The 25,777-nt window shown below is 55.5% G+C and overlaps 2 protein-coding genes, 1 long non-coding RNA gene and 1 pseudogene across 3 annotated transcripts in view; 2 read left to right on the top strand and 2 right to left on the bottom strand.

The window, feature by feature from the left end:
- Positions 1–25,777, top strand: part of LOC139604975 (zinc finger protein 271-like) — a 254,765-nt pseudogene that overhangs the window by 71,944 nt on the left and 157,044 nt on the right.
- The window catches only part of LOC139604984 (uncharacterized), a 109,733-nt gene that overhangs the window by 7,214 nt on the left and 76,742 nt on the right, over positions 1–25,777 (top strand). The gene's annotated exons all lie outside the window — the stretch shown is intronic.
- LOC139604939 (zinc finger protein 551-like) overlaps positions 1–25,777 on the bottom strand; it is a 179,888-nt gene that overhangs the window by 109,342 nt on the left and 44,769 nt on the right. The gene's annotated exons all lie outside the window — the stretch shown is intronic.
- On the bottom strand, positions 306–5,747 carry LOC139604890 (class II histocompatibility antigen, B-L beta chain-like). Its single transcript, XM_071456201.1, has 6 exons — positions 5,640–5,747; positions 4,912–5,181; positions 4,126–4,410; positions 3,436–3,552; positions 2,943–3,233; positions 306–421 (listed from the first exon to the last, which is right to left on the bottom strand). The coding sequence occupies exons 1-6, from the start codon at positions 5,722–5,724 to the stop codon at positions 306–308; spliced, it is 1,164 nt and encodes a 387-aa protein (XP_071312302.1). The 5' UTR covers positions 5,725–5,747.

Below are 25,777 nucleotides of genomic sequence, written 5' to 3'. Positions count from 1 at the left end.
AAATCCAGCCTTCCCCCACGCCTCCCTCCTTCCAGCTGCACCTCCTACCCCGGCAGTGCCGGAGACAGGGAATGGGGCCGTGCTCACTTCATGCCCCGGGGCTTCTCCCTCTGCTCGGGGACAGGAGTCGTTCCCCTGCTGCACCCTGGGCTCTCTCCCACCGGAGACTTCTCCAGGAACTTCTCCAAGCTGAGTCCATCCCACGGGGCACAGCCCCCCTCCAAGTGCTGCAGCGTGGGTCACTGTGCCCCGGGGTCAGTCCTGCCAGGACAGGCTGCTCCAGCGGGGCCCCTCTGGCCACGGGGTCACAGCCTCCTCTCAGGCATCCCCGTGCTCCAGCGTGGCTGCTCCGGGGGCTGCAGGGGGATCTCTGCATCCCCATGGATCTGCAGGGGGATCTCTGCATGGGGCACCACCGTTTCTGGAGGCACCAGGAACAGGCTGAGCTCTGCCTGAAGCTCTTCTCACATTCCCCACACCCTTCTTCCCAGCACAGGGAGGCTTTTACCTCCTCACAGCTCTCCAGGCTGGGTTTGCAGCCCCTCCTCGTGTGGTATCTCTGGGGCTTCTCCTCCCCATTGGATTCCTGAGCCGTGGAGCCGTTCCAAATGGCCTCTTCCACGAGGTTCTGTGGCAGGGATTTGTTCTCCCTGGTCTCTGTCTGCAGCTCAGTGCTTGGGGGAGGAAGGACAAGGAGAGGAAGAGACAGGGAGAAGGGAAATGGAAAAGGCAGGAGGAGAGGAAGGAACAAGAAGGAACAAGTGAGGAAGGAGATGGGAAAGGAACGTGGATGGATGTAGGACAGAATGAGGAGAAGAAGGAGGGTGGACAAGGAGAAGATGGGATTTGCCTCCATGCCAGAGGGAAGGGGAAGGAGATCCCCCCAGTCCATCCCTGGCAGGATGGCGTTGGCAGTGAGGCTGTCCTGCAGCGATGCTGGGCTGGGAGATGGAGCAGCAGGGAGGGGAAAGGGGCAGTGATTCCTCCTGCCCTGCCTGGCTGTCCCAGTCTGGAGCGTCCTGGCGCTGCCGAGGCCCTTGGAGCGTCCGGCACTCAGGAGCCCGGAGCTCACGGCTGCTTTATAAAGCTGACAAAGTCGGCAGGATGGGTCTGGGTATGATCTCAGCAAACTGGGTGTATTGGTACAGGAACAGGGGACAGAGCTGAACAGGGCCCAGGGACAAAGACAGGGAGCAAGCTGAGGGCACAGGGGGTTTTTAGATGGGGTAGTGAGGGTGGAGCTGAGGGTCAGGGTCCAATGGATATGGGGGAAATGGGGCAAAGGAGGGGTTAAGGGTCGGGACAGCTAATAGGGAAACAGGGGCAGAGGAATGCAGTAAACTGGGGCCAATGGGGGGACAGAGAGGGAGAACATTCTAGGGACTAACCAGAGATGGGTAATAGGGGTGAACTAGGGTAATTAGGCCAACAGGCCAATGGGATAACATAACTTTCCATAAATCAGCATGTGCCTGCAAAGATCTGTGGGAGAAGCAAGCTTCTCACCATAACCTTGAAATCTATTCTTCTTATTGGGGACCAGTCCTCCATGGGTGGGAGATTGAGACTCCCATGGGCCTCCACACCAGTGCATCTTCCTTTTCCTCGCAGCCTCCTTCTCCTCCGTCCAGACAAATTTTGGGATTGACAAATCCTGGCTTTGGGGGAAGAACAAGGGGTGAGCACCTTGGGTTTTGTGAGAAATGAGCCCCACTCTTTAGAATTTTTGAAAGTTTAATAAGGAATAAGAAGGGACAAATCAGTAACAGCGCTGGGTGTTGGCAATGGCCAGAGGCACACCGGTTCCCACAGCAACTCTTCTTGTCTAGTTTCTCCATTGTATTGTTCAAATACATATTCATAATGATTGTACATATTCAAACATTTCTTTGAACTCGTTTACATGTTCCAGGAATTCTTTAGGTTGGTTTGACCCCCAACTCGCCTTTTTAGAGCACGTGCAGGAATCGTGGATTGCTGTTTTGAGGGTTGTGTGTCACTGCCTCACAAGGGCCCCTGTTCTGTGGTTTCAGCAGGTTACAGTTATTGACAGTGGAAAAGTCAGTGGCAGGGGCCCCATCACATCCCTTCCTTGAATGTTATCTGACCATGCAGACGCTTTTAGCTATTTCCACAAGTACTTTAAAAGAACATTAGCTCTTTCACAAATATCTCTGAGTTATTATTGTCAGTTAGTTACAAAAATAAAAGCATTAGTTATTATTTCACAACTACAGCTACTTCTGCAAAAGTTAACATTCTAATGCACAACACATGGCATCCACGTGAATATTTTGCAAAAGCCAAAACTATAATGTATGTTTTTCACACAGTCCACAAACTGAAATATCATCCATAAATGATGTTCTGAGGATATGAGCTACACAGGGGCCAGGCATTGGCCACAAAAAGCTGACAAATTATACTATAGCAAAAGCAGTGAAAAGTGATTACAAACTGTACTCTATCAAAATTGTTGTGATTAAGAATATTTTGCAGAAGTCAATACATAATAGCAAAAGCCAACACTACCGAGTTATTTATAACAAACCCAGGGCAGGTTTTTCCCTTGCATGGAGCACCTGGGCCTTGCCCGGGCCCCTTCTGCCCTCCTGCAGAGCCGGTGGCATTTTCCAGCACACACAGTTTGTAACCAAGAGCCGGGTGCAGCCGAGAAGGCTCCAAGCGCCTCCTTCCAGGCTGACTCTGCAGGTGCCGAGGCTGCTCTGGGCTCTGCCAGGGCTCTGCTGGGGCTCAGCTCTGGGCCAGGCTGGGCCCGCTCTCCCCTCACATTGCTCCGGGCAGCTGAGTCACGGCGGGAGAGGGAAGGGACACGTCAGGGGAGTTGAGGTTTGAGAGAGTTTTTATTCGAAAAACTGCCATAACAAACAGGCAGTGCTAACTACCATAACTAACTACCAGTGCTAACTCCCATAACTAACTAGTTGTCCTAACCACTGTAACTGAAAGCTGTCCTTTGATGAGGGAGGGGTCGATGCCCGTGGATCCCGCCGTGCCCCGGTGCGGGAAGAGCTCCGTGCCCCGCTCCAGGTCCAGCCCCCGCTGGAGGATCCAGGCTGGATAATCCCGGGTGACCCCCAGGGTCAGAGCCCCCCGCGTTGGGAACACACCTGGCTGGGGGCTCCACATCTTCCTGGCTCCCCGCGTGGACACCTCGGTGAAGGCCGGAGGATCTCCGCTGCTTCTCTGGTTTCTGCTCCTCTCCTCAGGGGCTGGGGGGAACACGGGACCCCCCCAAAATCAGCGGAGCGGGGACGGAGCGGGGGGTCCCGGCCGGGCCCGAGCCCACGGGGAGGGGCTGCGGCCGCCGGCGGCTCAGGAGCTCTGTGGGCAGAGAAAAGGGGGTGACACCGGGCTGGGGGCCCCAGCGGGAGCGCACACGCTCCGCCACGGCCGGGACGCCACCCCCGGCACCTGCCCTGACCTTCTTGTGCACGTAGAAGCCGAGCCCCAGCGCCAGGAAGACGAAGCCCAAGACGAAGCCCCCGATGCCCGTCAGCATCTTGCTGCGGGCGGCGTCCGGCGGCATCTCTGGGGGGTCCGCAGGGCTCAGCACCCCCAAAACCTCTCACGGACACCCCCAGCCCCTCCCAGCGCCCTCCCTGTGGCCCCCAGCCCAGCCAGGACCCCCTGAAACCTCCCCCTGATCCCTTTTTGTCCTGGCCAGGAGCCACCAAAGCCCCTCCCGTCCCTCTCAGCACCCCACAGCCCCCTCCCAGTTGCCCCCCAGCGCCCCAGGAGCCCCAAAGCCTCTCGCAGTCCCTTGGCAGCCCCAGCAGGACTCAGCCAGAGCCCTCCCAGTCTGTGCCCAGCACAACCGAGCTCATGGCGAGCCCCGCTTGGCCATGGCCGATTTCCTTCCAGCCCCTCCGGGCTCACTGTGATCCCTCCCAGTCACACCCAGTACCCCCAAACTCCCTCCCAGTGCCCACCAGGAGCCCCCAACCCCATCCCACCCTCCCCAGCCTCCCCCAAACCCCTTCCCAGCCCTTGCCCAGTCCCCAGGGCCTCTCCCAGTCCCAGCCCGGCTCTCTCCAGCTCCCTCCCAGTGGCTCCCAGCACAGCCCAGTGGTTCTGCCAGCGCCCCCATGGGCTCCCCCGTACCCCAGTGCCGGCTCAGGGGCTGCTCCAGGCTGACGTGCTCCACCTGGCAGCTGTAGGTGAGCCCGCGCCGGGGCGGCGTTTCCAGCAGCACCAGCAGCTGGTAGGTCCAGTCCCCGTTGGGGACCACGTCGGTGGCCACCACGTGCTCCGAGAGCTCCTGCTGGCCCTGGAACCACCTCACCTGGATGGCAGCAGGGTAGAAATCCATCACGGAGCAGAGCAGGCGGCCGGGGCCGGGCTGGGAGCTCGAGGAGGGCACCAGCGAGATGGACACGTTGGGGGGCACTGGGGGAGAGAGAGAGAGAGCGGAGACACACTGGGTTAGCTGGGGGGCACTGGGACAGATGGGAGAGGGCTGGGCTGGGCTGGGCGGGGGAGGGACGGGAATGGACTGGGATAGACTGCGATGGAATTGGAGATGGTCTTGGAGGGACTGGGTGCAACTGGAAGGGATTTTGGTGGCACTGGGATGAAGTGGGAATGAAGTTCGCGACACTGGGAGGCCGAGTCCAGCGCGGGGCACTGGGCGCTGCGGATCTGCCTAACAACAGACGAGTCATGAGAGAGACGCGATCTGATTGGCTGAGAAGCATCAGCTTTACGCGTCGCTGAAATGGACGCGCGGGGGGCACTAGGAGGGACTGGGAGGAACTGGAGGAGATAGGAGGACGTGGGGTGGGTCAAGGAGGGCTGAGGGCTCTGGGGCGATTCCCCGGGAACCTTTGAGGGGCTCCAGGGTCACTGGCAGGGCAGGGCCCGAGGGGACACGCTCTGCCCCGCCCTCACCTCGGCGCTCCACGCTGAATGGGGTGGTAATCCGGTAGTTGTGCCGGCAGTACGTGTCTACTGCAGTCCGTGCGTCCTCCAGGAATTCCGGGTCGCTGTTCCTGTACTGGGCATGTTTCTCACCATAGGGGGTGAACCCCACATAGTGCCCCACGTCGCTGTCGAACATCAGGTACTGCTCCCGGTTGTAGATGTACCTCGCCACGTACCTCACCTTCTCTGTACCGTTAATGAAGTGACACTCGTACTGATGCATGTTCTGGAACACCCCTGTGAGTGCAGCACACAGCTCAGGGGGTGCCCCACCCAGCACCCCGCAGAGCTCCGGGGCCCACCGCGGATCCCCACTCCGCACCCCCTGTGCCCCACGGCCGACACGGGACCCTCCTGCCCGCGCTGCCGCTTCCTCTTTGCCGCCCTTCCCCCATTTCCCCTTCCACATCCTCTCCCCTCCCACCTCCGACAGCTCCCAAATCACTTTTGGGGTCCCATTTCCCCATTTTCCCACGAATCCCCCAATCCCCGGCCCCCTCCCGCTCAGTTTTGCGGTCCCCCCCTCTCCTTTTCCCCCTTCCCCGCCCTCTCCCACCCCTCCCCCCATCCCTCAGCCCCTCCCGCTCTCCCTTTGGGGGGTCTCCTCCTCCTCCCCCTCCATTCCGGGCTCCCCCCTTCGCCCCCTTTTCCCCCTTCTCCCCCTCCTGTCCCAGCGCCTCCCGCCCCCCGCTCACCCGAGAGCTCCGCGCCCGCAGCCGGGGGGGCTCCCAGCACCACCAGTGCCACCAGTAGGGCCCCAGCTGCCGCCCCTCGCCCCATGGTCAGCGACCTCCACCCCAAACCAACCGCGCTCAACTGGGAGAGCCAGCCCGGAGCAGCGCGGGGTCATGAGGGCCGCGTTCCCTGATTGGTCGGGTGTGGTTTTTGGCGGCGCTTTGATTTGTTGTGCTTGTTTGTGGGCTCGCTCTCATTGGCCGAGCTGGTTTTTTGCGCTCTCTAATTGGCCGGTTTCTTTGGGAGCCCGATTTCCAGACCCTCTTCCCAGCAACTAATGAGTCACAAACTTTCTTCGCTCTGATTGGCCAGAATTTCTTAAAGAGCTGAATATTTAAACCCTCTACCCAGCAACACATGACGCGCAATAAACTCTTCTCTCCCATTGGCTGAGCGCTTTTTGGGGTGCTGCTCCCCGGTTCCCAGTCCCCTCAGTTTGGATCCGCGTTCCTGGGAGCAGCACCGACCCTTCCCGGTGTGCCCGGAGAGCCATGGACGGAGCGCGGAGCCTCCCCCGGCTGCTGCCGCTGCTGGCCCTGACCCTGCCTCCAATTCTTGGGGTCCAAGAAGGGGTTGTGGGAGGGGTCCCGGATTTGGGGTTCGCTGGAATTTTTTTAATTTTGGAAAATTAAGGGGGGAATCCATCTCAATTTTTGGGGGGGGGATTTTTGTGGATATTTTTGATTTTTTGGGGGGTTTTTTTCAGGATTTTTCCCCCCTTTTTCATCATTTTGGGGCGTTGGCTGTTGTCGAATTCTCCTTTTTCCAGGACTTTAGGTGTCTGGATGGTCCTAAACCCATTTTCCCGGGATTTTTGGAGATTCCCAGAAGCACCAGCAGCTGGTAGGTCCAGTCCCCGTTGGGGACCACGTCGGTGGCCACCACGTGCTCCGAGAGCTCCTGCTGGCCCTGGAACCACCTCACCTGGATGGCAGCAGGGTAGAAATCCATCACGGAGCAGAGCAGGCGGCCGGGGCCGGGCTGGGAGCTCGAGGGGGGCACCAGCGAGGTGGACACGTTGGGGGGCACTGGGGGAGAGAGAGAGAGAGCGAGGACACACTGGGATCAGCTGGGGGGCACTGGGAGAGAGAGGGGAGGGCTGGGCTGGGCTGGAGAGGGACTGGGAATGGACTGGGAGGGACTGGAAGGGCGGGCTGTGCTGGGGCGGCCAATCAGAGCTGCTCATTTCACATTTAACCCCGATTTTCTGGGACTGAGCTTGTTCAGGATTTTCTGTTCAGATCCCTTTGTCCCACTCCACTTTAGAAACAAAATTTTATTAACAAGAGATCAAAGAAATTATTAAGCATTATTAAATTATATTTAAAAATTATATAAATTTTAATTATATGGACGTTTTAATTAATTTCACTAAAGTTTTATTAAAATTTAAAATTAGTAGTTATTTTAAATCATTTAAAGACTCCTAACATGGGCTGAGCTCCCCCTCCCCACTCACTGCAGGATGTGGGTGTGAGACTCTGCCCAAAGTTTCCCTCATCTGCCTCACGATCGTCATTGGGGACCACTGAAGAAAAGCCCCCCCCCCGTCCACAATCTCTGACCCTGTAGGAGAAAGGTCCACGCCGAGGGCCCCGAGACCTGAGAGTGTTGCTGTGCTGTTGTTCCCTGGTGTGTTTGCTGTGTGCTACACTGAGCCCAATGAAAAGAAGAAGGGGGCACTGTGAAAAATTCTGGAATTTTTCCCCACCTCTTGGCCTGGCTGGACTTCTCCTGAATTTTTGGGTGGTCCCCCAGAGAGGACCCTCACTCGTTTATAGTCACTGTGACAGACAGAGATGTGAGAAGCCTCCATCAATAACTGAGACATGAAACCCCCATGTGAAAAGACCCCTCTCATTTTTTCCAGGGATTGGGACTGAAACCCCCAACCCGGGGGGGTGTGGGGGAGGCAAGCTGGCCAAAGTGAGATGGATGTTGCAGGTGTGAGCAGTAGACCAGAAGACAATGGCTCTCGCCCACTGCTGAACATGGACTGTGTGCACCCTTCCCCAAATACCATTTTTCCCCCTGAAAATACAATAGACTGCCTTTGATTTGGTTTCAAGATTCATCCCCTTCCCCCATCAGAACAGAGGATAATTAGAGTTGGGATGAGCTGCACCCCTGAGATCTCCCCAGACGTGACCTGGTGAGCTCCATGGGCAGGACATCGAAGGACTTTGCTGTTCGATGTTTGGTACCTATAAACCTTTCTTTTCTCTCCCTCCCTCTTCTCCTTATTTTTCCCTTTTACCCCCAATTCCTCCTGAACGCATTTCGCTGTGGTTGTTTCAATAAAGGTGCATTTGTTTTGATTATCACTGCAAACCCCCCATGGCTATGTCGGGTTTTGCACTCTCAGATCCTGTTGGATCGGCGGAAGAAATGCGGCACACAATATGAGTGAACAGCAAGTCTCCAACTTTATTGATAGTTCACACATATTTATATTGGTGTTAATGAAGCTTATACATATTGCAAAGCTGAGCTCATTATTGGTTAATTACTTCTCGGTCAACCACGCCTATTTCTTTATTCTTATGGTTATTTTGTTACTACTTCTACATTCTCGTGGTTATTCTGCTGAAACTATCCTCATATTTTTGGCATGAGATCCTCTCCTCTATCCTGTTGTTGCACCAAGGGCACAATGTCCTTGTCAGGGGTTGGACACTGACTGCTGAATCCTAGACTTGCCTCCTTCTAACTTAACCAACGCTATTATGTCGACGTGACCTTTCTCAGCTGGCCAGCTGTCCACAAAGCTCTCCACACTGGAGCGGTTAACTGGAAACCTACAGGTAGAATCAGGCTTTGGTATTGATGGATGGCTCAAATCTTTAGGCCTGGGATCATGGTTACGCTCTATTGTTAAGGTCAGCATTATAGTGAGCATTATAGCTTTGTTAGTAGTATTAATTTTGCCGTGGTTTTGCATATGCCTACAGAACATGGTGCAAAAGATGATATCTGCTGCATTTAATCAGACCATGCTTGTTCAACAGAAAAACGGGCGAAATGTGGAGAGCTTTGTGGACAGCTGGCCAGCTGAGAAAGGTCACGTCGACATAATAGCGTTGGTTAAGTTAGAAGGAGGCAAGTCTAGGATTCAGCAGTCAGTGTCCAACCCCTGACAAGGAGATTGTGCCCTTGGTGCAACAACAGGATAGAGGAGAGGATCTCATGCCAAAAATATGAGGATAGTTTCAGCAGAATAACCACAAGAATGTAGAAGTAGTAACAAAATAACCATAAGAATATAGAAGTTGGTGTGGTTTACTGATAAGTAATTAACCAATAATGAGCTCAGCTTTGCAATATGTATAAGCCACATTAACACCAATATAAATATGTGTGAACTATCAATAAAGTTGGAGACTTGCTGTTCACTCATATTGTGTGCTGCATTTCTTCTGCCGATCCAACAAGATCCCCCATCTGTAAACTTGTCCATGAGGAGGAATTGTGGCAGAAACACAATTTTATTATCAAGGGGTCAAGGGAATTATTAAGTAGTATTAAAATTATTTTTAAATTATATAAATGTAAATTATAGAGATGTTTTCATATAGTAAAATAAAATGTTATTAAAATGAAATAGTATTAGTTATTTTAAAGTAATTAGAGATTCTTAACCAGGGCTGAGCTCCCTCTCGCAGCTCACTGCGGGATGTGGGGAGGGGGCGACGCTGACAGGGCCGGGGGGGGGGCTGCAGCTCCGGCGGGGCGGGGAAACCGTGGGGATCTGGTGCTGCTGCTCTTCCTCCTCCTCCTCCTCCTCCTCCTCCTCCTCCTCCCGCTCCCCCCCGGGCCCAGCCCCCACCCTTTGTCCCCCTCCCTTTGCCCAAATCCGTCCCATCACCGCCCCCCCCAACCCCTCCCCATCGCCCCCCAATAAACGGCCCCGGGGCCAACTGGGAAGCTTTATTGGGAGCACTGGAAGCAGGCACTGGGCGGGGGCAGAGCGCCAGCGGGGCTGGGGGGATACGGGACCCCCCCAAAATCAGCGGAGCGGGGACGGAGCGGGGGGTCCCGGCCGGGCCCGAGCCCACGGGGAGGGGCTGTGGCCGCCGGCGGCTCAGGAGCTCTGTGGGCAGAGAAAAGGGGGTGACACCGGGCTGGGGGCCCCGGCGGGAGCGCACACGCTCCGCCACGGCCGGGACGCCACCCCCGGCACCCGCCCTGACCTTCTTGCGCACGTAGAAGCCGAGCCCCAGCGCCAGGAAGACGAAGCCCAAGATGAAGCCCCCGATGCCCGTCAGCATCTTGCTGCGGGCGGCGTCCGGCGGCATCTCTGGGGGGTCCGCAGGGCTCAGCACTCCCAAAACCCCTCAGGGACACCCCCAGCCCCTCCCAGCGCCCTCCCTGTGGCCCCCAGCCCAGCCAGGAGCCCCTGAAACCTCCCCGCGATCCCTTTTTGTCCTGGCCAGGAGCCACCAAAGCCCCTCCCGTCCCTCTCAGCATCCCACAGCCCCCTCCTGATGGCGGCGAGGGAAGACAAGCAATCAATCAATATGATTGGTAAAGCAAGCTTCGGTTTATCTTGAGTACACTGGTACTTTTATATTGTTTTCCAGTAATTATGCATACTTGTCGTTAGTTTCTTGGTTTAATTGCTCATACATGTCATGAGTTTCTTGGTTTAAAGCAAGAGATTACATTTACATATTCCTCCTACTTTGCGGTTATGCATACTTTATGGTTTCTATTCTCGTTGCTGTCCTTGCCCGTTTGACCTTGTCAGCAGGCAGGACACAGCATCTTCCTATCATGGCGTGCGGCCTGGTTATGCTAAGTGCGGCCCACTTATGCCAAGCTGCTAAGTTAACATGTATGCTCAGTTATCATGGGGCTTGCTTGTACAACATTTCCACGGATCCATGGCCCTTTTCCTCCAGCCATTCTTCCACACTTTCCCTTCCACACCGCACGCTTGGGCAAATTGCGCAGACCAAGCAGCCTTTTCCCCCTCTTCCCCATTGGCCTGAAGACACTCTGCACCAAGAGAAAGCTCCTGGACAGGCGGCTATCCAACAACAGCAATTTAATGTTCCTCCAGGGGGTGAAGGGAAAGGAAGTGCTGGCAGAGGAGAGGTGTTCCCCGCAGGCTCAGGTGGCCCCAGCAGACGCAGCCTCCCGGAGCAGTTCTGCACAGCGCCGCAGCAGGACACTCAGCCACGGCCACACAGCAAAGGCCGCGAGTGCCAGAGGCGGCGCAGTTGGTCTCGCATCTTCTGGAGTCGGGAGCAGGGAACGCTCTGTAGAGCTAAAAGGATGTACAGAGCTTGAAGCGCCAGGCATGAGATGGCAGGGCTAGTGTCATCCGTCATGTCCTGAAGGGCTGCAGAGAGAGAAACAGAGGCCCAGTCAGAGGCTGGATCTGCGGGGAGCTGGGGAGAGCCTCCAGGCTCGTGCATAGCACGCAGCTCCTGGCACGGCCTGGAGGAAGCAGGAGACAAGAAGGACGAGCTGGCAGCTGCTGGCCAGGAATGTCCCCCAGGCGGCTGCAAGGTGTCTGTGCTGTGGGCACCTTGGGGCGCGCAGGGAGCGGAGCCGTGGGCGGGCGGGCCAGGGAACGCAGGTGCCAGCGGCAGCCCCCGGCGAGAGCCCGCGGGCCGCACTCACCCCTGCAGATGATGCGGAAGTGCGGCTGCTGCCCTGTCAGGAAGCGCCCGGCCATGCCTGGGGAACACAGAGCGTGTCCTGCCTTCAGAGCCACTGCTGCCGCCCAGGGGCGCTGCCAGCCCCGAGGCCACACGCCCTGCTGGCCCGGCAGGGCTCAGCCCGGGCCCCTGGCGCACGCTGCCGCCCCAGGCCACGGCTGCCAAGGGCGGCAGCAGCAATGCCGAGCCCAGCCGGGGCTGCACATGCCCGCGCCCGGATCCTGCTGCCGGGGCAGCAGGCGGGGCTGGGGCCGAGCTGCGGCGGGCCGGGCCGGGGAGGGAGCCGGCCTTGGCGCTCACCCATGAACCTGACGGCCGCCTCTCGCAGGGGCTCCTGTGCGCTCCGCACGTAGGGCAGGGCCAGGCGCAGCTGCTCGGCCACTCGGCTCCTGTCCTCTGCCAGCTGCAGAGAGCGGCGGGGCACGGAGGGAAAGGGTTGATGCGGGCCCTGCCCCTGGGCCGGGCGCTGCCTACGGCCGCCAGCGCTCCCCGTGCCCACAGAGCCCTGAGGCCCCGCCAGCAGCCGCAGGCGCCGGGCTCGGCACGGGGCGGAGGGCCCGGCGAGCCGCGGTGCCGCCCCGCGGCAGAGCCCGGCTGGCTCGGGCCTCCATCGGCACCGGCCTTGGGGCCACAGGAGCCTGGAGAAGAGCCCGCACGGCCCAGCAAGGGAGCGGCGTGTGGGGCGCAGGCTGGTGCCCCTGCCTGCGGCACTGGGCAGGGGCCACAGCTGCCAGCCCCACAGACTGGGCGCCGGGGGCAGGCGGCTTCTCCAGGGATTGGGCTGGGCATTCCAGGCTGTCCTTACCAAGCACTCGGCAAATCTCCACATCTGATCCGTCTGCAGCAGCTGCTTGAGATCCTTCCTCTTCAGGAAGCTTACTGCAGAAAGAAGCGTTTCCCGAGAGGCCTGCAGAGCAGCAGAGACCCAGAGATGGCACCGCAGCCCAGGGCACCGGACCCGCATCTCTGTGCCAGGGCCGGGAGGAGGCTGGAGCCCGTCAGGTGCCAGGGGCTGGGGAGACAGCTGAGCTCCTTCCATGGGGACACCCAGGAGGCCTCACCTGTGCCACACGCCCGTTCTCATCATGGCAGTGGAAGAAGAGTGGGAGCAGGCTCTGGCTCACGTGCTTCTTCAGGGGCTTTTCTCCCTTTGCCACTACCAAGGCAATCACGTCTTGGAAGAGGCGAATGGAGAGCAGCTGCACAAGGCTGTTGTCCTGTTGAAAAGGAAGCCAAAGCCCTCCACATCAGCTGCTCCAGGCCTCCCTGTGCCCAGGCCCAAGGCAGCACCCAAGTGCCCGTGGCTGGGGGCACAGAGCCTCACATTGTCAAAGAGGTGCCAGAGCGCCTCAGCCAGCTGCAGGGCGATGGGGCTGGCTATTGCCAAGTCTTTCTGCAGCATCAGGAGGCTGAGCACAATGAGGGTCTTCTCCACGATGTCTTCATCCCTATCCCACAGTAGCTTCCCAAGGCTTTCAGTCAGGCTGTACATGCTTGGATCCTGTGTGCAAAACAAGGCCGGGCAACCCCACACTGCTGCTGCTGCTGCTGCTGCAGGGCTCAGAGGCCGAAGGCCTGTCCCAAAGCACTCAGGCAGCTGAACAGTGACCCTGGAGAGCTGGGAGCAGCTGCCACAGCTGCCAAAGCCCAGCTAAGCCCAAGGGGCTGCTTGCCCCAGCCCCACGCTGCCAGCACAGCTTCAGCTGCTGCCTCCTTCTCACCATCGAGGTGAGCACCACGAGGCCTCGCAGCGCCACGCCACGCATCTGCCTGGACTCGCTCTGCAGGTGCCTTGTCAAGATCTCCAGGACTTTTTTACCGCATTTGCTCAAGTCCAGGCAATCCAGGACCTGAAAGGCACAGAGCAGGCAGAGAGCAGGCACAGAGGTGCCCAGCTGGCAGGAGCTCAGAAGTGCACAGGGCCGAGCCAAGGCAGCAGCACAGGGCACAGGCAGCGTCCCAGGCAGCTGCGGCTACGAGAGGGCAGAGGGCTGGGAGGCAGCTCAGCCAGGCAGCGCTGGCCATGGGGCTCACCTCCACCAGGAAGGCCAGGGCGGGCAGCACCCAGTCTGAAATGCCTTGGCTGAGCAGGTCAAAGAGGCAGGATGCCATGCCGCAACACCAGATGATGGAGACACGGCGCATCTCCCTGGCAGGGAGAAAAAGGCACCATTGCTCCTGGGCCAGGCGGGCAAACCTCTCCCAGGGCTGACTGGCAGAGCTCTGATCTGCTCCCGAGCATCCCAAGGGCGCTTTGGGAGGCGGCTGTTCCCGGGCAGCCTCCTGTGCCAGCCTTTTCCAGTCTGCTCATGCCTCCCTTGGTGACAAGGCCTGGCTGCCCACGTGCACGGAGACTGTGTGGGGCGTTGCAGGCACAAAGGAGAGGGGCGGTGGGGAGAACGAGGTCTCACCTGGCCAGCAGACGCACTGCACAGTGGTGGGTGTCGGCACAGAGCAGCGTGTCCCAGGCACGCTTGCGTTCCATGGACAGCACCACGTGCTCATAGCGCATTTGGCAGAGCAGGGCCTTCAGGGTCTGCAGCGCAAAGCTGTGTGCAGAGCAAAGCCCAGGTCACGCTGGGAGCCCCAGCTCCTGCCCTGGGGGCATGGGAGGGATGGGGAGACTGGGAGGACTGGCATGGAGCACCTGTTGGGGTTGGCGGAGAGGCCGTGTTGCTCCTGGCATCCCTTCCAGAAGGTCTCAACCTCTTCTGGCATATCCTGCATGCTGATGTAAGCTTGGAAGAGCAGACGCAGAAAGAGATTGGAGAAATACTCCAGCACCACAGGTGAGCGCCAGGCCAGATTAAAGATTGTCCACAGGGCCACGGTTGCCTGCAAGAAATAAAACAGCCAGAGACAAGGCTCAGTGCCAAGATATCCACGTGGCAGGGCCTGAGCATGCCAGGAAGAGGCCGGGGGAGACACGGGGGGAGCAGCCGGCCTGGTGCCCCTGAACCCCTCCCCTAAGGCAGGATTCAGCCCAGTGCCTGAGGCAGGGGGATGCAGCTGGGGGACGGACAGAGAGCTGGCTGCTGGAGAGGCGGCCTGGGGGCTGGCAAAGGCCGGCACCAGAAACTCACAGCCAGGGCAAAGACTCCTGCGTTGTCCCCATCGGAGGTGTACGCGCTGTGCACTGGCCAGGCGCTCAGCACATCGAGGAGTAGCCGCAGCGCCGGCTCCGCAGTCCTGCTCGAGGACATGATGGTTCCCCACATGGTGGTGGCAGCTCTGTGGGGTCAGAGCTCTGTGTCAGGGCGGGCTCGGCCACAGCCCTGTGGCCTGGGCAGCTGCAGGGCCCCGCGCTGGCCCTCAGCCCTGCCTCTGCCCACTGCCCCTGGCCGGCAGCGGCCAGCCAGCCCACGTGGGTACAGGGGCCCCGAGGGGCAGGGAGGGAGCGTGGCACCAGGCTCAGGAGCTGACATGGCAGCCCTGGAAAACCGAGGAGCCAGAGGATCCTGGAACTGCCTGCCTGTCTGGCAGTCAGCAGGGACAGGCTCTACAGGGTGATGGGCCGGTGAACCCAAAGCCCTCAAGGCATGTGGGGCTGCCCCACCTGTCACACGATGGGGCCCAGCGCAAGAGGGTGATCAGCACGTCAGAGGGGTATTCCTCAGTCAGCTCCAGAAGGGCCTTGTCCAGCCTGTGCCCAGCAGCCTCATTGGCCGTGAGCCACTGGTGGATGGACCTCACCATGGCGGGCACCTGCAGAGGGCACGGGGAGACTTGGAGAGCTGCCAGAGCAGCAACTCCCCCTGAGAAGTGCTTCCCTTCCAACCGCATTGGGCCGGGCCTCAAAGGCCCAGGGAGCCCGGCAGAGCCGGCTCGAGGCGCCGAACCACTGCTGGGGCCATCGAGCCCTTGCCCCAGGCTGCTTACTTGCACTGGATTGGAGACACCCTTCTCCACAAGCAAATCCAGCATGGCAGCATCGATCTCGGCATCAAGGAACGGAAGGTTGGCCAAGACGCCCGTGCCCGCACCGGCGGTCTCTTCCTGCCAAAGGCACGTGATGAATTCACAGAGGGTCGGCAGGACAAGGGCAGCAAGAGAGGGAGAATCCATGGAGCGCTCCAAGCCTGGTGCTTGGCTGAGCAGTGCCAGCAGGCCCAGCCCAGGTGGGGATGGCTGCAGGTACCTGTGCTGTTCTGCCCAAGCGGCCACGGGCGTCTTCCTGTTCTTGTGTCCGGTCCTGGGCTGCATCTGGCAAAGAGCGAGTGCAGCCAGAGCTGAGGGGCTGCGGGAGAGGCCGGAGAACACAGCCCAGCCCTGCGCTGCCCAGGCAGGGAGAGCCTTGGGATGCCCCGGGGGATGGAGCGCAGCTGCCAGGTGCTCCAGCCCAGCTTCTGTCCTATCCATGGATATGTCCACAGGGATGGGATGGGATGGGATGGGATGGGATGGGATGGGATGGGATGGGGTGGGATGGGATGGGATGGGATGGGATGGGATGGGATGGGATCGGATGGGATGGGATGGGATGGGATGGGATGGGATGGGGCCAGGCTGGCTGCAGGCACCAGCCCTGTGGCCCAGCTCTGACACTCACGCTCCTGCAGCAGCTGGAACTGCTCCAGTTCTTCAGGCTGCTGTGCTGAGGCAGCTCCAGCCTCTTCCTCCTCCACCCAGGCCAGCTTGGGCACGCTGGGGGGTCTCTGCTCCATGTCACTCTTTGCAGTTATGAGTGCTTGCTGAAGCAGAGAGGCCTTGGAAGAGCTGAAGATGAGCAAGTGCTGCAGCTGTGCCTTGAAGGCACCTGCAACAGAGGAGCCTCGGGAAGGCTACAGGACAGCGACTCCTGCAGTCTGTCCTCGAGGGCAGCAGCAAGAGAGAAGTCTCAAAAGGGAAATAGGAGTGCAAGTCCCGCAGTCTGTCCTCGAGGGCACTGGCCGCAGGGATGGCAGACGCTTGGGAAATGCTCCACGTCACCGAGTCCCGCAGCCTGGCCTCGAGGTCACCTGCACAGGGAACGCCCGGGAAAAGCTCCGGGCCAGCCAGGAACGAGTTGGCTGTGTGGGGGCTCCTCACAGCACTGCTCTGTCCCGTCCTGTCCCGTCGCATGCACCCAGCACTGTGGCGTGGCCGTGGCACCACCAGCACCTACGTCACGACGTGTCACAAAGGGTCACACTCTCACATTCTGTCCCTTTCCATCCCACGGTGACCACGGTGCACTGTGTCACAGAGAGCCCCAGGACACACCTCCACGTGCCCTGGGGACACCCCCACGCCACCCAAACTGCCCCAGCTTGCAGGCAAGACCTTGCCCCAAGTGTTGAAGACACAGCCCAGCAGGAACTTTAGCCACGGCCCAAACAAGAAGCAGCTGCTCCTCTGCTCTGCCTGCTCAGGGCAGCAGAATGAGCCCCCACGGCTGCCACCGCAGCTGAGCAGGAAGGGCACCGGGGCCTTCCACAGGCCCTGCCACGGCCTCTTTGGGACCAGCCCCAGTGCTGGGTGGCCGGCACAGTCGCAGGGGCGTGACACAGACACGGGACGTGTGGCTGTCTTGGTTTGGAAAGACAGGAGTCTGCTAAGGAAGGCAGGAGCCTCCCCTGAAATGGAGAATGTAAACCCTCCCCACCCTTCCTGATTGCTATAAACTTTAAATTTAGGGGCTCTCAGGCAAAAATATGGGAGCAGGAAATAACAATTCTTTAATAGGGAAGGAAAAAAATAAAAGGATAAAATAAAGCATGCAGCACACTAGAACAACACGGGCAGAGTCAGAACCCAACCTGACACCCTGTGGGTAAAGGTGTGGTAGCAGTCCAATTGGAAATGTGGCTGCAGCCCTCCTGCAGTGTCAGGGGTGATTCTGTTGGAGCAGAGGGGGTCCTGTAGGGAAGGATGTGTTCTTCCTCCGATGATCCAGTGGAAGATGAGGCAGCTGCTGTTCCTCTGGGGAATCCAGTGGAGAAAGCTGTGCTGGTGTCTCAAAAACCTCTGGATTATGTCTGGGTAGCAATGCTTGGCTCTTCCCTCTGGGTGGAGCATCTCCCAATGGGATGTTACAGTTCTTATCAGACATGCAGTGACATTCAATAGTCTGTTATCAACAGATGTCCCCTCCTGAGGACTCAAAGAGAGAGATAAGGCAAACTGCCCGCTTGACAAAGATAATCTGCCATACAGATGGTCATGGAAAACATCTTGCATTGCAATCTGGAACAGCATCTATAACAAAATTCCCTCTTATTCTTTATAAAACATTTAGCTTGGGCAATGTTTCTTATGCTTTGGACTACGCTGATAATTAGCTGAATAAAACAAGGAATCAAACAAGGAAGAAATATCCAAACAGCTGTAACACATAAAAGGAAGAAGCCTAATTTCTTCCACCATTCTATACATGATCTCACCAGCTAGTTTTTTTAACACTGGTTCCCAATTTTGGATCAGTATGTGGGCTATATTTCATGGTGGTCATCTATTTTAATATATCTACACCTGACATATTAAATTTTCCACAAACACTCCCTTCTTTGGCCAATAGAGAGTCTAAAGCCAATCTATTCTGATATATTATGGGTTTTGTTTGGCTTTGTTGACTTGATATTAATTCCAATGCCCATTTGGTTATGTTTGTTATTATCTCTACAACTGTTTGGAGTCTTATAAGATTATTCAGCTTATTAATTGGGGCTGATACAGAGTCAGATTGCTGTGCTGGTTTTCCCTTTTTGTTTACTGATTGTTCTTTCACCAAATCTTGGACTCTACCCTTAAAGCTAAATGTGAAACAAATCCATCTCTCCCCTTTTGGACATTCACTTCCCAATATCTTCTCACTTTTTCCTAAGTTTCTAGCAATGCAGTATTTTCCCCTGTTTTGCCTACAGGTACTTAATTTGGATGGGTCATAGCAGTGACTGCTGACATGGGTGTGTGTAATAAAAGAGGAACTTTGATTTCTTTCCCTCTAATGCTTTTGATAGCATTTGTGACACAATTTTGCTGGTATCCCTAAAGGGAAAAGACAGAAGATGAGTGACAGAAAAAGGAATAACAGAGGTCTGGCATGGCTTATACCCCCACCTGCCATGCCTATGGGGTTGCTGCCCATAGCAGGTGTATTTGATCTTCTCGGTGGCAAGCACAGCGGCCAATCCAGTCTTGCCCTCTTCTCTTTGTCACTCCCTTTTTGCTAATTTCCAGGCAAATCATTTTTGACACTCTGTAATTGTGGTTTCCCACTGTTCCTCAGGTATCTCCCACTCAACAGGCACTAATAACTCCCATCCACAAAACAAAGTTATTATTTCAGTTGTTCTGAGTTCTGTCTGGATAGGGGATAGATTTGGTGCTCGACACTTCCTGCAACATGAGCATCGATTGTGTAAACTACAATACCAATTTTTCCCACAATTTAAACATTTACATTTAACCCAGCATTTTAACCCAGGATATCTGATATTAGGATGAAGCAAACAGGGTATATGGTATGGCCCTGATGGAAGTTGTAATTCCTCCTCCTCTTTGTAGAACTCACAGGCTAAGGCCAGAACATGAGAATTCTCTGACCAAAATAGTCCTGATGCTCCTGTTTGGAGTGGAAGTATTCCTCCCCAAATTGGATATCTGACATGTCTCAGGACTTGTCCAGATGGCACTTGAAACCACTGACATAAACCTGGCCTTGTTTCTCAATTAGCTGTGATTCTTTGTACATTCATTGGATCATTTGGGTCCTTGCAGTTCGTTACCACCCAGTCCCAACTTAGGAGCCAATTTGGTATCACCTGGTTTAAATGTGCTAGTCCACTCCTCAGGTTCCTTCACAGCTCCTTTGATTCTGCTGGCCTGGATCCACTCTCTTTTCCCTTGGCTTGGATTGCTGCCTCGTTTGTCAGTAGTACCTGAAAAGGACTTCTCAATAGCACAGAACAGTGACTGGAGGAAAGGCAACTCTACATCAGGATTTGCCATTAGCATTCTTCAAAACTTCCTGGGTTTAGCAACAAGTTGGGTTTTTTGGGGTTTTTTTGGCCACAGCTGCTTGTTCTTCTTGTACCCAGCTGAGTCTTGAGCTGCGCTAGGTTGTTCAGCTCTTGGGATCATGTAAAGGACAGTTCTCCTAGAGAAAAAGGGACTTGCCATGCTTAGGATGCTTCCCTTTCTTTCTAAGGCAGGAAGCCTTGACAGCACTGAAGGGAAAACTCAGAGGCAAATTCCTCTTCTTGTGAGCCACAATTAGTTAAACAAAAAAAACCACTGAAAACCAAAGAAAACCAAACCAAACCAAACAACCAAAAACATAAACAAAAAAAAAGAGAGCCAGGCCAGTCTTAACATCTATTGCCATTTACGCTCTGAGCAGTATTTAGCTGTTCGGCCTTCACAGATCCATTCTTCTAACACCTTCTCAGAACAAACCCACCCCCATCCTAACAACGAAAAAAGAAGAAAGAAAGAAAGAAAAATAAAGAAACAATTAATCTTGCTTTCAGAGAACAAAAAAACCTTAGTGAGGTTTTGAGAATGAGTTAGAGATCAAGGCTGTTTCTGCCTTGGTCTTATCACTTATTCTCACGCCGCCCTCCCTTCTCTCTCTCTCTCCACTTGTAGCAGTGCTGTTGCCGCCGCTTGGGGCGTGGCGTCCCGGGTCAAGGACGGCTCGGTGGCAGCAGCTTTGCCACACGGACCAAGCACACGCACACACCAATGTGGTGGACGGTGAAATGGCATTTATTAACGGTTTCACGGGGTCATTTACAGCAGGGGTTAATGGTCAGGTAACGGTAAAAGGGGAGGGGTTCCACCTGAGCGTAACATCGCGATATCTTGAGCGTAACATCGCGATATCTTCCCACATTTCCCCCCACTTGTATGACCAGCTAAAACCAGAAAATGCTAAGGTTAAAACTGACAAGTGGCAGACGTGTAACTGGCAAAATGCACCAAACTTGAACTATGTAACACAACCGCAACAAACTTGTAACTGTAAATGTTTAACAAACGAAAAGCTAACTATCTCTAACTGTTTAACTGTTTTTTCTAAAAAACAACACTAACTTGTTTAAAATATAAGGCGACCAGTCATGGGGGCTGACTGAACCATGGCTTTGGATATCTTTGCAGGATCTCCTCAGTTTTTTGGTTGACACCACAGCACCGACTTATCCTCCCAGAGTCTGCAACCTGTTTGACCTTAAAACTAGAGAGATTTGGAGAGTTCATGTCCGGACTCATCTTCTCTCCAAAATGCCCTTTGAATCTTTGATGCAGGAGAAACTCCGGGTTGATTGGCATTCCATTCAAGTAGAGCCAGAACCTGGCCAGAGTTTGAACTCTACTTGATGGATGCCACTTAAAACAAGACTGTGGGAACTCAGCACATCACTCTGGATGTCCAGAGTTATCGAGAGAAGCCTTGGGGGGCTCGGAAATCCTGGAATGTTGCCAGGAGAGTCTGGTGGCTTGATTTTGATCCTTCTAAGGAGGTGACACCTGTTTGAGGACATGAGAGTCACTTGGGAGTGAATGGTGCAAGAAAAATATATTTACAGGGTGAAATACAGCTTTTAGGGTTCTTGGTACAGGGAGGTTATGGAGACAAGATGGAGGGATCAGGGCGTGTCTTGCCCTTCTTCTTTCTTCTTCTTGTCATCCATCTTCTGTGATGATGTTGGCACATGGGGATTGGTTCATGGTGAAGGTGCACTTGCTAATATGGGTGAAAGCTATTGGGAAATAAAGGTCAATATGATATACGTAGCTTTTAGTATAAAAAGACACAACCTCCCTGTGGGTGGTCAGAGTGCCCTTGGCTGCCTTGCAGGTCAGACCTCTGTTGGGCAGAAAGAAAATTCTGTAGATAAGAAATAATAAACAATCTGAAGACTGAAAAACTGAAGAGTTCAGACTCGTCCTTTGAAGCGCGGGCGCCCCAGTTCCACCCTACGCGTGTCCGGGCAGAGACAGACAGCCGACCGGACACCTGGCGTCCCTGGGTGGGCGCCCGGCGGGCACCCGCTGACCCTGGTGGGCTCTGGTGTGCACCTCTCGCAGAGGGGCAACCTCAGAGCGCCGAGCGGGCAGCTCCAGAGCTGGACTTGTTCCCAGGAGAACGCTGATAACTCCTTGGGAAAGCAGCCAGAGGTGTCTGAAGAAGCAGCAGCCACTGAGAACATCGCACTCCACTTCTGCCAAAGAAGGTTCGTAGCAGAACAGCCCAGATGGGAATCAGAAAGGCGCCTCTGAATCCATCTCCTGTGACCTGCGGGCCGGTGACCAGGAGCCTTCAGACTGCTCTGACGACACCAATTCGGTGAGAAGGTCAAAAATTAAGAACATGGGGGGTGTACTGTCCCAGGAACAATTAGAGGTTCTGTCTGACCTACAAGGCGTGGCAGACGCATGCACTAAGGGGATCCCAAAGAAAAAGCTTAAAGATCTGTTGGTATGGATGCGGTGTAATTACCTGTACTCAGAGACGCATCTGTTGTTTGAAGTGGGTTTTTGGCAGGAAATTAATAGGCACCTCTATCTCTCAGCTACGAAGGATGATAAGACGGCCTTGAAATTGCTGTCTTCTGCAAGAATTATGTTAGAGGCGACCTCAGCTCAGTCTAGGGGGTCGGCCAGGCAACAACTTGTTACAAATCCCACAGGGGCCGAGGGAGGAGAGCAAGGCTCCAAACGGAGATTGGCTCTGATCCCAATCGGCCCGGGGGAAACAGCTCCCGAGGAAGGGGAGCAGGGAGAAATGTCATTGCCTTCAGCCCCACCATCCTGAAAACCCAAGGGACCTCCCAAACGTCCTGAAACCCCAGAGAGTGCAGGGGCTTCAGGCTCCAACTCAGGCACAGACGACACCATTCCAATCCCAGACGAGTTAAGGTTTTCTCCCAGCGAGATCGAGGAAATGGGTCGCTCCTTAGGAGCGCACCTTCCCGATTTGCAGGAGCCAGAGGGAGACGGGATGAGACAAGCGGCGGAGTCAGGAAGGGGGGTTGAAGGGGGACAAGAGGGAAGGGGGGATGCGCTTTCTCGCGGCAGGCACGGCGGCAGTGCTAGCTGGCGGGAGGGGCATGGAGGCAATGGGGGACACGGGTTCTGGTGTGGCTTTTGCGGGCGCAGCGCCGAGGGTGGCGGCAATCTCAGCTGGCGCGGTGCCAAAAGTGTGCGTGAAGGGCAAAGCTCGCGGGACATCCGGGGAGGGCTCTCAAACCGACGCGGCAGCGTCAGACATGGGCAGTGAGGGTGGAGCAGCTGCAGGGCTCCAGCCGGCTACCATAGGGAGACGCAAGGAACGCGTGGTGATGATGTCAAACCCGGAAGTTGGGATGCGGAGAGCGGCCCGGATCACGGCATGAAAGGGGGTACCGCCAGGGGGAGGGCTGCACGCTCCGGCGGGGGGTGTGGATACAGCATTAGAGGACGAGGAGAGAGGGTCAGGAATGGACACCGGGAGGAGACTTCGGAGGTGGAGCGGGACAGAGACAGTGAAGTCAGTTCAGGGGAGGCAGGAGGCGTTCCCGAGGGTGCGCGTGCGCAGAAAGTATGGGCAGAGCGCGGTCGGAGGCGGGTCTGATCCCCCGTGAGGTCTCGGGCCAGGAGGAGGGGCCGTGCTCGGGGTTCATCATCCCAGGGCTGCACCCCCTCTCCGATCCCGATGCCTTCAGTTTCAATCCCTGTGGTCCAAACCTCTTCCATCCAAAGGAGACATTCATGTATTCAACCTCCACTGTCAGCTCAGTCAACAGCCATGCAGACTCGGTCTCAAACACGATCGCAAGAGTTGCAGTCTGCTGAACAGGAGCTGATCGAGTTCGTGCTGTCATCATGGTCGGCCAGGCAGACGACAGCGCCACCTCATGGGGGGATGACCGCAGTGCAGGACATGGCAGGCCTGTTCGACAGCGCCACAGCAACAATGCAGCGATTTTTTCCAACAAGGTATAAAAAGAAAACTACATCGAAGAAAACAACAACAAAACAACACATGGACAATCCCTCGTTGACTTCGGGAGTTCACGAAGTTGAAGATACCTCAGATGAAGCGCAATCACAAGGAGAAGACATGATACAAATCACAGCATCAGAAGGAATTCCGGCATGGATGTTTTCGGCAGCAGAAGCAACAAAAGGCCTATCTGCATTCTTTTGATACAGCAAAAAGAACACGACTACAAGAACCTCACGTTTCTTTTTCAGATTTGGCAGCGAGACCAAAAACCTCAAAGCAAAAAATGTGGAACAAAGAATCACCAAGGACCTCCACGATTCCACTGTGCATGCAACTGCCAATGGGGTTTTCAGAGGAGGAAGAAGAACAGCCAGTGGAACCAACGGACTGGAAAAAAATTAGAAAAATGCTGGCAAAAGAAAAGGGTTTGATTAAAGGATCAGGAGATATAATAATGCCAGTGACATACGATGCACAAGGTCAAAACCCGAGGTGGGAAAGGTTGAGTCATGAAGTAGTCAAGGACTTAGCAAAGGCCATTCAGAATAATGGGCTGAATTCACAATCCTTCAACAACTCCTGAGGGGGACATTCAATATGTACGACCTCACACCACATTATATCCAAAGCCTTGTGTCAATGATTCTCACGGACACACAGAGTCTCATCTGGGAAAGAAGATGGCGAAGGTATCTCAAGAGTTGAGAAACAGTTATCAAGGTGGGCCAAACGCAAATCCCACAGAGGCACAGTTGGCAGGGGATCCTCCAGGTGACAATCCAGCAGAGCAAGCAGCACGACTTCCATGACGAGTGTTGAATGACATCAAGGAAGCAGCACGCAGAGCGATCCTGCAGATTGCTCCAGCGGGAGTTCAGGACGTTCCATTCTCACGCATCAGGCAAGGTCCCACGGAACCATTCTCGTCATTCACAGATCGACTCTCCAAGCTGTGGATTGACAGGTGGCTGATGAGGCAGTGAAAAGACCTCTCATGGAAAGTCTAGCCTTCGGCAATGCCAACCCGGATTGTCAACGGGTCATCAGCACAATGCCAGGCCGACCATCCTTGGCAGAGCTGGTGGAGTCATGCAGCAAGGTGGGAACACCTCAGCATGTCGCGTGGATTGTGAGGGACGAGCTGAGAGGAGAATGGGAAGAACAGATGAAAAGACACTCGGAAAAATAGTTGGAAGACAAAGTGTTGGAAAAAGTGCTGGAAGAAGTACTTCAACAACAGGGTAAAGTTCTTGCAACCATCCAGAAAAAGAACAATCTGTCGGGAGGACAATGCTACAAGTGTTTGGGAGCGTTTGGGCACTTGAAGAAGAATTGTTCACAAGCACACGCACAAGTGCAGACGCAAAAACCAGAAAAGCCACTTTGTGCACGATGCGGAAGAGGAAGGCACTCTGTGAAAGAATGTTATTCTCAGACGGACCTGGAAGGGAATCCTTTACCGTATCCGGGAAACAGGAAAAGGAGCGCGCCCACAAACCGTCAGCACGCGTTGACACAAGTGATGGCGGTGACACAACAGCAAACAGAACAGTCATCGGGGAACGTCAAGAAGACGCCCTCAGCAAAGTCTTCAGCCGATTCCCCAGCGACCCAGACCTCCTTCCAACAGGAGCACAGTGCACATTGGCAGCTTCAAAATTAGTATGCTTTCTAGATGAAAGTCATGCGGAGATTCCTGTCACCCTGGTTTTTTAAGATTTTCTAAGCCTTCTGATGTTGACATTCTTGTAGTGAACTTTCTCACTCACTTTCTGTAAATAACTCATTGTTTTGCATTCCTTTATGGAGGAGGAGAGAGTTGATGGACTGTTGGTTTAACCAGTGGCATTGGAGAGGTGCCACAGTCACCCTCCAATCCACTGTCACTTTTGGAAAACTATAAATGTTGGAGTCAGAAAATAAACGGCCCTTTTTTTCTCTTTCACCTTGAGAACGGTGCGAGCGTGTGTTCTTTTGTGTCCTATAGCGACATCTGGTGACCCCAACATGTGTATTGCAGCAGATTGTGGTGAGGTTTCCCCCCCTCTCTTTGGTGCTCTGCCTGCGGTTCTTAGGGTAATGGCAAGCGCTGTGGGTTTTGAGGAGGATCTCCTCCTTTTGGATCTTTGGAGGGGGGTCCTGGAGTGGAAACAGATTTCTGTTTCCTGGGATGATTTTGAGAGATTGTGTCTGTGGGCCCGAGAGCGAGGGTTTCTTTCGGGTCCTGAGAAGGTGTTCTCCAGGGAGGAGTGGTCTCATGTGGGGACCCGCCTCATGGAGGCCCTTTTTGACGATTGCACTCTAGATGCGGGACCAGCTGCTGGTGCAGTGGAAAAGATGTGTGGAACTTTGGGAGGGGTCTGGTTCTTGTACCCCTCAGAGTTCCCAGGGAAGCTCTTCTGTCTCGGACGTGGAGGAGGGGGAGTTTGAGTTTTTGTCCGATGTGGAGTCCCCCTTCCCGCCTCCGGAGAGTGTGCTGGGGGGCGGAGCCCCGTGGGTTTCTGGGGGCTCTGTGGATTCG

The sequence above is a fragment of the Agelaius tricolor genome, unplaced genomic scaffold, assembly GCF_023055355.1.
Source record: "Agelaius tricolor isolate 1412-34295 unplaced genomic scaffold, bAgeTri1.0.p SCAF_57, whole genome shotgun sequence".
Classification (NCBI taxonomy): Eukaryota; Metazoa; Chordata; class Aves; order Passeriformes; family Icteridae; genus Agelaius; species Agelaius tricolor.
Note: the sequence above shows the minus strand (reverse complement) of the source record. Positions and strands in the feature narration are given on the sequence as shown.